This window comes from Pristiophorus japonicus, chromosome 11, assembly GCF_044704955.1.
Source record: "Pristiophorus japonicus isolate sPriJap1 chromosome 11, sPriJap1.hap1, whole genome shotgun sequence".
Taxonomy (NCBI): domain Eukaryota; kingdom Metazoa; phylum Chordata; class Chondrichthyes; family Pristiophoridae; genus Pristiophorus; species Pristiophorus japonicus.
Genome location: NC_091987.1, coordinates 37,757,660 through 37,769,796, shown reverse-complemented (window position 1 = coordinate 37,769,796; position 12,137 = coordinate 37,757,660). Strand labels below are relative to the sequence as shown.

The window sequence follows — 12,137 nt, the reverse complement described above, 5'->3', positions numbered from 1 at the left end:
TATCAATGAGAAAAATCCCTAAAACACACAAACAAAGCATAATAAATAAAACACCTCACATATTTAAAATTAGCTGAAATTAAATGTAATTAAATGTTTTCGAAAAAATGTGTATTTTTTGGATTTTTTTTTATGTGTTTTAATAGGGTTAAAAGTAAACTTACTTTAATGGACAGGGTTTTTATTATAAAAATGTGTATTTAAATTTAATTTTATATATGTTTCAAAACTCTTACGCTGCTATGCGCCTGCTTTTATCAGGTGTAAAAGTTTGAAGGACACTCGCTGGGCAAGAGATGAGCAAATAGCCCAATCTCTCCCGCGCGGATGTCCTTCTCCCGGGAATGCAGAAGATCTGTCAAGAAAGATCTTTGACAGATCGGAAAAGCTGGTAATCGGCGCATATGCATCGCGCCTCGAAAAACGGCTTTTGCGACGCCTCGTCAGGTCTGTGCGCACTTCGTACGGGCCAGGCCAGGCTGGAATTTTAGGCCCAATCTCTTTTTTCCTGAATGAATTTTCAGTCGTGCAATATGTACTTACCACTTAGTTCTCGTCAATATAAACAACCATTAGTAAGTTGAGATTGAAAAGCTTCCCAGTGCTATTAACAAACCATTTCTCCTAATCAATACAAGAAAGATGGGCCATATGAAACTATAGGGTAAATTCTGTGAGGCTTCGTCGGCTGAAACGCAATTTAGAGAATTGTGCTTAGAGGTCAGCATGTCCGATCCCCAGGGCTCCCAATTTTCTCGTGAATCACCATCACTTTTGTAATCAATGATCCATTTCAGTGTCACAGAACATTGGACCAGGAGAGCTTTGTTAGAAGCAGCAGAAGGGAAAAGCCCCAGTAGCCTCAGTGACAGAAGCACTGCCTAATGAGGTATTAGGTCATGTAAACCAGGAAGGTACCTGGATTAATCCTGGACTTGTGCTGAGTTAGCTGATCCCATCTGGGGGAAACGCTGGGGACATGACAATTCTCCGCAGGGACCCTTATACTATGAAGGGAGGGCGGGGGGGAATCAATTTGCCTCATCCTGATTACTATCCAAGTGATCCATGTCAAAAAGTTTGCGTGTCTGGACAGGATTGATTTGGCTGTGATACCTACCACAGTCAAACAGCTCATGAAGAAGCACCACTTGGGTGAGGCACCAAAGGACTGAAACCATCTCCAAGCATCAGTCACACCTTCAGGAGCGGAGGGGACAAAAGGGGCAAAAAATGATTGCACAAATGATTTCTCCTTAAAATATATATAGTACAAATTCCTTGAAGTAATGTAGGCAGCAATATTCCCTGTAGCTCCAGGGATCCCGCAAAGCCGGCTTTTCAATAGAAAAAATGCACATGCGTGGTATTTTGAATGGGCCACACAGCCCGAAAAATAATTACAGGGAACATTGGTTGGCAGTGCTTTCTGCATCTCGGGCACTATTTGAAAAATGCTATGTTATTCTAAACTCTTACAATCATTGGTTACTCAGTGACACTGTTCTCTCTAGTTCGGGGGTGCTGATCACTCCCGTAAGTGGCTCGAGTATCTTACGTTCTGGCCCAATCTCGAACTATACGATAGTGGGGTGTAACAATAGGGCCCCCTTGAGATCTGACTTCGGTGGGGGCAAAAATGGGCGGCAGTGGATTTGCCATCTGTTATACACCCCGCCCAAATTCCCTTCCCAATGTGAAAAGGAAATCGCTGGCCAATTGGTACCGCCCATTTGGTGCCCCTGCTGAGAGAATTTTAACCCCACCCCCGCCACATGTCATTACAAATGCCTCCATATCCACTTCTCATTTGAAAGTGGACTGAAACACTTCAGTGAAACAAGGCCAGATATAAATCCTGAAGCTGCCTTATTTTTACAGACATCAAGTAAGTGTACAGAGGAACAGATGCAATCAGATCTCACCTTGATTCAACTAACAGCAGAGACCTCAAAAACAAAAAAAATAAATAAAAGAAATGTCATACTATCCCGAGTGGTGGGCTTGCTTATCTTTTCCTGAGCATCTGCTCGTGAAGAGTTCTGGGAGCCGAAATTCAGGCCCGCAAGAAAGCTGCCACACTTACCGGTTTTTAAGTGCTTTTACCACCGTCTTGGAAGAGGTCGACTCTTGATCAATATTCAGGTATTGGTCTTTTTTTTTTGGAGTGGACCAGAAGTCAATCATGATCATCATCATAGACAGTCCCTCAGGGTCGAGGACGATTTGCTTGCACACTAAAAATGAGTACTCAGGTGACCCGATGAACTCATTTTAAACGGTGGAAGATGCCTGTGCGTGAATTCTTTTAACGTGGGTGGCCGTTGCACACCAGCCACCACACGGGCTTGACGGAGCAAGGTCTCGGTCCAGTGGCAAGGGGATCCAAGATGACTGGAGACCAGGCTCCGTCGTATGTGACAATACTCACACACACACACGCGATCATAATGGGGGCGGGAGTGCGGCAGTAAGTGCTGGTGAGGGGGCGTAAGTGGAGTCACTGTCACTCAGGAGCGGAGCGCTGGGGATGTTATTGCACGTCTGTGTCACCACGTCTCTCCCCTCCTTTAAAGGGGAGAGAATCGGCAAATCTCACTGGGCCACCAGGGAGGGTTTCGGCTGGGCCAACAGCCTGGCCCCCAAGAGGGGGCACAATAGTCTGGAAAAAAATAAAATGGCGGCGGCGGCATTGGGCCCTTGCCTTATACGGCCGCCACACAGCCAGAGCTCACAGACAGAATGCAAAGTGCACCAACAGAAAAAGCTGTCGGGGCATCGCTGGGCGGGCATTAGATTATTCGGGCTCCGGCGGTGCGTGCACTGAGGATGCACTTAAGGCCATTCAGCAGTGGCGGGGCGGAAGTGGGGACTGCCAGAAAACCCCCTGCTGAGTTATTCTGGCAGCAGCCATTCGACCAGAAATCGGTGGCCATTGGATTACGCCACTTGGCCGCCGCATTCCGGCAGTAACGGGCCTTATCGGGACCCTGAATTTCAGCCCCCTGGTCTTCAGATGAGTGAAATTCCGCTTGCTGGGCCAGGCTTCCACCCCGGGCATTGTTGGCTGGCTGACTGCCTATTTAACTATTTCTCCTTTCCTCTCTGTGTATTCAAAGGGAGTCAAAAGGCTATCCCTCTGAAATCCTGCCAGTTCAGTGATTCCCCAGTATGCTTGTCTCTTTCCCAGCTTTAGGGCGCAGATCTCAACATCTCCCGCCATTCTCAAAATGAATAGGGCCCATCTCGACTGAATGGCCCTGATATTTAAGGGGAGGCGTGAAGGGCAATGCCCCCCTAATTTATTTCCTGGTGCGTGATCCCTTTAAATTAGCTGCAGCGGGTGTGGGTGCACACGCGTGGCATTTCTTTCAGAGGGCAGCAGCCGGCGACGGGCTGCGCGGGACGCCCCGATTGGGGAACATTGGTGGAGGGTGTTATATATGTAAACCGATAAATACAATGTTTATCCACCAGAGGGCTCATCCCCTGGAGTCTCAAGGGATCCCACAATCCCTTGGGAGCACCTGTACATAAGGAGGCCTCACAGGCTGGAGAGGCACTCTGGGACCTGTAATAAACGACTACGGTCACACACTACTTTAAGCTCACAGTATCTGGTCAGATTCTTTATTCAATACATAACAACTGGCGACGAGATACAGATGACGAACTCCAACACAACAATGCAGAGAACCGTGGGCATTCTGGAGAAATTTTCGGAGGGAGATGATTGGGAAACCTTCGTGGAGCGACTCGACCAATACTTCGTGGCCAACGAGCTGGAAGGAGAAGCGAACACTGCCAAACGAAGGGCGATCCTCGGCTCACCGTTTGCGGGGCACCAACGTATGGCTTCATGAAAATCTTCTTGCTCCACAGAGAAGTCGTACGATGATTTGTGCACACTGGTCCGGGAGCATCTAAACCCGAAGGAAAGCGTTCTGATGGCGAGGTACCGGTTCTACACATACAAGAGGTCTGAAGGCCAGGAAGTGGCGAGCTAAGGCGCCTTGCAGGACATTGCGAATTTGAAGGACACTTGGAGCACATGCTCAGGGACTTCTTTGTGCTTGGCAGTGGCCCTGAAGTAATACTTCGCAAACTTTTGACTATAGAGACCCCAACCTTGAGTAAAGCCATAGCGATAGCCCTGTCGTTCATCGCCAGCAGTGACAATATCAAATAAATCTCTCAGCATACGAGTGCTGTTGCAAGTACTGTGAACAAAGTAATGTTGTTTTTGAATCGTAACGTGCAGGGCAGGATTCACATGCCTGCAGCTGCCCATCCGCAGATGTCTCAGAGTCCACCATCAAGGGTGGTGAATGCAAGGCCATTAACACCTTGTTGGCGCTGTGGACGTGATCATCGCTTCCATTCGTGCCGCTTCAGAGGATACGTTTGCAAGGGCTGTGGAACAATGGGACACCTCCAATGTATGTACAGGCGAGCTGCAAACCCTGCTAATCCTGCAAACCACCATGTTGCAGAGGAGGACAGATCCACAGTGGATGACAGTGAACCAGAGCCTCAGACTGAGGAGGCAGAGGTATATGAGGCGCACACATTTACCACAAAGTGTCCCCCGATAATGCTGAAGGTTGAATTAAATGGACTCCCGGTGTCAATGGAGCTGGACATGGACGCGAGCCAGTCCATAATGAGCAAAAAGACTTTCGATAAACTGTGGTGCAGCAAGGCCAGTCCTGACTCCCATTCATACTAAACTGAGAACGTACACAAAGGAACTGATTCCCGTAATCGGCAGTGCTATCGTAAAGGTCTTCTATGATGGAGCGCTGCACAAAATACCCCCAAAAAACAGAGCAACTCCTGGCCAAAATTGAGCCCACAGTACTTAAGCATAACTCATTCCCAAATCCTTTCCATGAAGAATAAAAAAGATCAAAAACACTGCAATGTAACAGGCAACTTTAATGAGATAGATTAGCGCCAATATTTCAAAATAATCTGTCAGGTTATACTTCCTCCCTGTACTTCTATTTTTTTCCCCCCTCAGATATCCTCCTAATTTACAATTTCATTAATATCAAGGTCCAGCATAAGCTACTGTCTGCCTGAGGTTCTACTCAAGTGGATTTTCACTTAATCTTCAACTTGTTAATCGCATGTCTCTTTCATGTTACTAAAATGCATTTGCAAGTTACATTTTAAAAAAACCTTTTAAAAATTAATATTTAACAAAGCCATTTTATTTCCTTATACAACAACTTGCATTTATGTAACAGCACCTTTAGCACAGTAAAAACATCCCAAGGTGCTTCACAGGACAGTAATCAGACAAAATTTGACAGGAGCCACCTAGCACTACCGATTCATTGGATGTGGGCATCGCTGGCAAGGTCAGCATTTATTGCCCATCCCTAATTTCCCTTAACTGAGTGGCTTGCTAGGCCATTTCAGAGGACAGTTAAGAGTCAACCACTTTGCTGTAGGTCTGGAGTCACATATAGGCCAGACCGGGTAAGGATGGTAGATTTCCTTCCCTAAAGGATATTAGTGAACCAGTTAGGTTTCTCCGAACAATCCAGAAATTACATGGTCACCATTACTGATACTAGCTTTTTAATTCCAGATTTATTTAATTAACTGAATTTAAATTCCACAGCTACCGTGGTGGGATATGAATCCGGGTTTTCAGATTATTAGTCCAGGCTGCTGGATCCAGTAACATAACCACTATGCTGCCGTTCCCCTATTAGGACAGGTGACCAAAATCTTGGTCAGAGGGTAGGTTTTAAAGAATGACTTAAAGGTGGAGAGGTTGAGGGAGGCAATTCCAAAACTGAGGGCTTAGGCAGCTGAAGGCACGGCCATCAATGGTAGAGTCATTAAAATTGGGGATGCGGAAGAGGCCAGAATTGGAGGAGTGCAGAAATCTCTGAGGGTTGTAGGGCCGGAGGAGGTTACAGGTATAGAGAGGGACGAGCCCATAGAGGGATGAGAATTTTAACATTGAGGGGTGATGGATAAACGGGATTTGGGGCAAGTTAGAATTCAGGCATGAGAATACACGAGACACAATTACATAAATCACATTGAATAATTCCGTGCATCACCGACACGAGGGCCGATTTCTCAAACACCTGCTCTGGGATGTTTAAGGCTTGGTGTTCGAAGTGTGCATTCAGAAAATCGGCCCTATGGCATCTGTGATGAAAGTGATAGTTGGCTCTTTATTTAATAGCAAATAAAATGTATGCCAAACATTTGACTATGAAACAGTTGGATACTTGATGGAGTAGGGATTGTAATTTTCTTTTTATCTGGCTGGATGCCCTCGAACAGGCTGCATCCTCCTCGGTAACTGTCTTGTGATCTTGTGAAGACAGGATGCTCAGAGTGTTAGCTTGGCTCAGTTGGTAGTACTTTTGCCTCAAGTTCAGAGAATTGTGGTTTCAAGTCCCACATGCATAATCCAGACTGACACTTCAGTACTGTCCTTTGAATGAGACTGTCTGCCTATACAGCCCATCAAAGGCCCCATGGGACCGTGGAAATGCACAAAGTTCTCTTGTTATCACTAGTCTGACTCCCTAACTGTTATCATCAGGCTGAAGTTATACTACGACTTCTGTACAGCTTAATGCTACTTGGCAGCAGTGCACCAGTAATAAAGTTTAACTTATAACGGTTTGATTTATTTTATTTTTGCTACATGCCACCCCCCCTTTCATTAAAATCAATGTCCTGTGACTATTGTGTGCTTCTATATGCAAGTAAATATGGAGTGCTTTTGACCCTATTTTTAGTGTGCGCTATGTTCATGGGACAAAGACATTCATTTTTATAACAGAAGCACAGCCAAAATAGTTAGCTGAGAACTCTTAACGTAGCCATGACAACAGCCAGCATCAGGTACTTTGTTGGGTTTGTAACCTGTTTGGTATTAAAAGGCACATCCCAGAAGTTAAGAATAAGAATAGTTTATGGATAAAGGGGTAACAAAAAATAAAATGGAAGTATGAATAAATAAGCTTAACAAATTGACTCCCATTTTATTCCTTTATTTGTTAAAATTAAGCTCCTCCATCTGTCAGACCCTAATGGTCTGTGTCTTAGACTTCTTTGTAGTCAATGTATCTGCTCAGGCTTGCCGGACAGCTCTCATTACCCCATATCATTTCTCTTGAGAGTGCTGAGCTATCCAGCAAAGTGATTGAGAAGTGGTGAGAGTTGGTTGCTAAGTTTCAATGGCAGAACTCAAACCTTCTGAACACAAACTCAAAGCAGCAATGCTGGAGCTACAATGATCCATATCACAGGAGTACTTTGCTTCCCTCAGTCATTTCTCCGGCTCCACAACTGACATTCACAAAATGTAACATGCCTTCAAAAGTACAGGATAGTAAAATGTATGTACAATACTGCACCTGTAACTTAACAGGACCCCTTCTTATGATCACACTGCAGTTAGCAGAGCATTTTCTCACTAGAGTCACCTACTAGGTCTTCAATGTTGCAACAACTATTCCTTACCCATTATTCCTGAAGTCTGACTGCCGACTCCATGGAGTAGCACTGGCTGGCTGCTGTCGGATCTTTGCGAGGAAGTGGAAGGGGAGGAGACTGTAGTGCCATTTACCCTGACATCCGCCTGTGGCTGCAAACAGCAATGAGAAAGAAGGTTACAACTCGTTAATCTGCATTCAGTTTATGTCTTGTAGATAAACCATGATCCGAGACCACTTTAGGTCTAATCTGATAGCATTGAACCGTGGTCTAAAACCGGTCTTACTTGGGATAGTGAGACCAGACCGATATTTGCACCAGAAAGTGTGTCAGCAGCAGAGAGGAGTAAATAGTATACTCCTGCTTCCTACACAGTATTTAGTAATACTGCAGCTTTGGTTCAGAATAGTTTTGGAAGTCTGATTATTTTTAAAATGAAAACCTCCCACTTGTGAAAAGACAGTGTTACAAAGTGTTGGTGCTCCAAAACCCTGTACCATGGGCCTGTAGGACAAATCTTCATGATTCTGTGATTCCACCTCGGATTATCAGGAGAGGTTGTACGTAGAAAGAAAACACTTCCACCAGGAGGGAAAGTTGAAGAGGAGTAACCCCAAAGTAAGATTAGTGCTGTCACAGCCTGTAGTGCAAGTTCCCTGCTTGCCCCCTTAGTTTGGGGAATGTTCTTGTGCTACTGGGCATTAGTAGAAGAAAATAAAAAGACTATAAAGAGGCAATCAGTTCTGGAAAACGAGGTTGGTCATTTTTTAGTTACGCCTGACAGGTTGTATAAGCCCAGGCATTCCTTACCTGCTCCAACAGCTGCCTCAGCCTGTGCAGTTGGGATTCCAACTGTTTGTTGTGATCTTCCAGGATCTGCATCCTAGCCTCAAGGCGACCTTTGTGCTGACGAAGCAGTTTGGCTTCAGCGATTAGCTCAGCATCCCTGGGGCTCTGTGGTGAAATGGGCATCATCTCAGGAGGGGATGGCAAGGGAGACAGGCCTTTGTGATCATGCTGCTCCTTCAGCCTCTCATACTCAGATTGAAGGTTTCTGGAAAAAAAGGGTACAAATTAAATGAACTGTATTGTTGGGGTTGAGAGGCTATTTAGAAAAGAAGCTGGTGTGCTATTTGACCTCATTAAAGGTCTTTGTGCTAAACTGATATTATCCCAATAGTTATTCAACATTCAAAATTACAACATTGTGGTCGTGAGGTTTCTCATTGGGCTTCACTTAAAATTATTTGGATGACAATCTCCTATGACAACAATATCAACATTTCAATTATGCTGATCAGATTTAGGATTCTGAAATGAAATTTGAATGTATGCTAATAGATTTAAGTGCATAGAGGGTTAATTCCCATTTTTCTTTCTTGAATTTGATGCGCGGAGATCATGTCCATCGTGCCCTGTAGTGGGCGGAATCTGCATTGCGACTCTGGGAGGAGCTCTTCAGCCACTGGGAGAAGGCGATTGAGGAGGATTCTTGCAATGACTTTCCCTGTGGCAGACAGCAGAGAAACTCCTCTATAATTACCGCAATCGGACTTGTCACCTATCTTAGTCCCTATTTATATTACATTAGACTCTGTCTCTATTAATATTAGACTAGACCCTGTCTCTGTTTATATTATATTTTATTACATCAGCGTCTTCCTGACAACGGAGGCACCGCGAGCCTGGAGTAGCTGGAGGAAGAGTTAAACATCAGCATCTCCCTGACAACGGAGGCAGCTCGAGCCTGGAGCAGCTGGAGGGAGATTTAAACATCAGCGTCTCCTTGACAGCAGAGGCAGCTTGAACCTGGAGCTCTTACAGGTCCTATCAAGAGGACTAAGTGAGAAATAAAAATTAATAAAATTATGTCATCACAAGGATGGAGGACAGTGATTGGTTCTTCCAAATTAATTGAATCACTGGACAGGGAATGAATCTTAAAGAAAGCTAATAACTGATTTAATTTGATTCAATTGCTGATTTTCTCATTTTAACTTAATTTATAATTATGGTATATATTATTTAATTTTGTTTAATTATAATTAATCTTTATTATACTGATCTTACTATTGTATACTCCTTATTGTATTATTTACAATATAATTTAAATTTCTTTTTATTAAAGTTTTTTTGCCTGTGTCTATCTGTGTGCGCATTTTGGCTACCTCTTCGGACCCGAGCCTTTAACCGCTTTTTACACTTCCTTTACATGCTTTTTCTCTCTTTTCCTGGTCAATATCTAACACGTTGTAAAATTGTTGTGAAGCGCCTTGGGACGTTTTATTATGTTAAAGGCGCTACATAAATAAAAGTTATTATTATTATTTGTATCAGTATTGACAAGTGTTAATGTTAGAAGAAAAATTCCACCAGATAATATGTTCACTAATTGGTTCTTTCTGTATTCCATTACATCTGAGCATGCTTCACCAACCATGTCCATAGGTTTGAACCTAATAATCAGAGTTCAAAGGAAATGTTGATCACATCGATATTAGTGAAGGTTTGAGACGCTAATGGTGGGGGGCAGGGGAGGGATAAAATTCAACTTCAGTAGGTACTCAAAACAGACAGTTGTGGTAACGGATCAGCGCCTATTATACTAGCCAACAGTGAAGTTGAATTTCACACCCTCTGTGTTTTTGCACATATGCTAAGAACATTCACAGTCAGTAAACATTTTTCATGCTTTGGCGAGAACATCAGGATACTGACCAAGTATGTTAACATTTTCTAACAAGATTAACAAGCTGTCAAATTGGGCAATTCTTGGTTGTCGGATTTCTTCTTTTTTTAAAAATGAGATTCCACTTTGGATTTTCCTCCTGCTGCTGGAAGGGGACTAGGTGGAGGATTTCCTGGGTTGGACCCTGCTGTATTTCGGAGTTAAGACACTGCTGGGGGAGGGGAGTGGGGGGGGGGGGGGCTCGTTACTGCACTGGAAATGGAAGCTGAAAATGTACCCTAGCCCCTCATTACAGCCTGTCTTATTGTGAGTCAGTGGTACTGAGGTAGAAAGGCATGCAAATTAACCATTGTCTCAAGTCCCATCTCCTCACTGTCATTTAAATGCAGCAGGGTAGGCAATGGCTAGACAGCAGGTATCCCTGCTCGTGAGGGAAGGAAAACATTGGGGGGCCGATATAGGGGCACAGATTCAGCGGTGGCTTACTCCATCCCATTTTCCATAGTGTGCTGCACTGGGACCACCAGAAAACAGGTGGGTTCCTGGAGAAAAAAAACAGGTCTATATATTTCAGCAAATAATGTTTTAGGAAAATACAACGACAGCAATCTTTTTCCACAATGCATCAGCACTTTTTCCACTCACTGGCATCCAGGAAAAACTACTGAGGATCTAGAGGAAGAATCTTATCATGATTTGGGAGCATTACTTCAGCTTAGTATTACTAACTACGGCAAGGCAGTAGATGAGTTTAAGCTCCATAATTAGCAACTAGGGAGTGGTCTTTCAAAATGGGATGTAGCCATTAGGTGAACTTTATGGGTGGAAGCGATACTATTGAGAGGTTGAGTCTATCAGTCCAGACTGAATCTGCTGTATTTGTTCTGCCGCATTCTAACCTGTTTTCATCCTCCAGGTCAGCTAGGATTCTTTCCAACTCTCCTCTCTCTTCACTCTCCAATGAGATGAGGATTTGAGCAGGGCTCCGAGGCTGACTCAATGGTGACTCTTGGTTCAGACTCTGGCAGTAGTGCTGGATCAGCAAATGTTCATCATCTCTGCAACACATAGCAAACAAAATCCGTCAATGTGCTTTCTTCCAACACTTGTGTTCAGAAGCACTCCCCAAACCAAACTCATTCCCATGGGATGCATTTAGCAAAATGCGTGTGTCGCATGGTTATGAGGCTCTGATCTAGGTTTGCTGAACTTTATTCAAAGTTTGGAATTAAAAGAAAAATATTTTACAATTTATATATACATATGGTAACAAAAATATCATCTCTTCGATTCTTCATTCCTCCCCCCGACCCCCCCCCACCCACCCAACCCCCTTCTCTTTCTGACATGTGGTATGCACCATCCCTGTTTAAAAGGACTGTGGGACAGACTAGTCCCCTCAGGCCTCTATCGAATCCATTCTTTCTGGCAGTGTTTGTTTGAGAATACACATAGTTAATTCCCCGCCCCCCTTCTCTATGGACCTGTCCCTGACTCTAATTGCTGCCTCCTCACAATGGCATGGTCAGGATTAGTCACTCAATTTAAGAGGAATCGCAGCCATAAAACCTGCATTCGAACACTCAGAATTTAAAAAAATTCATGCCTTTAACCGTTTCACGCACTGAATAAGCGACACAATTTTCACATTTCTGAGCACATCATGGGGTGAATTTTCACTTGCTGCTCGGCAGAAAATGGGTGGTAGCGATTGGCCGCGACGGCCTACTTTACACGCCATCGATGGAAACGAAAACCGGTCTGCGTACAAAACAGGAAGCTGATCCGCTAGCAATTGTTTTCCACTGACAATGAAAGCGAAAGTTCATCTCCACATCTCTATGATAAGCCATCCCATCCAAACTGATATTTGCTAAATTTGTTATATTGAATATATTAGTTCGATTAAAGCATTTGAGAATGCTACAAACAAATCTGACTTTTCATTCACCTTTATGTGCAACGCAAAGAG

General features: G+C 44.0%; 1 protein-coding gene across 13 annotated transcripts in view; it reads right to left on the bottom strand.

Annotated features, from left to right (window-relative positions):
• Positions 1 to 12,137, bottom strand: part of dmd (dystrophin) — a 2,299,423-nt gene that overhangs the window by 49,221 nt on the left and 2,238,065 nt on the right. For all 13 annotated transcript variants that reach the window (XM_070893344.1, XM_070893337.1, XM_070893339.1 and 10 more), the window contains 3 exons: positions 11,065 to 11,223; positions 8,287 to 8,530; positions 7,504 to 7,627 (listed from right to left, as the gene is read on the bottom strand). In XM_070893344.1, coding sequence (XP_070749445.1) covers positions 7,504 to 7,627; positions 8,287 to 8,530; positions 11,065 to 11,223 — 527 coding nt within the window. The remainder of the gene's footprint in view (positions 1 to 7,503; positions 7,628 to 8,286; positions 8,531 to 11,064; positions 11,224 to 12,137) is intronic.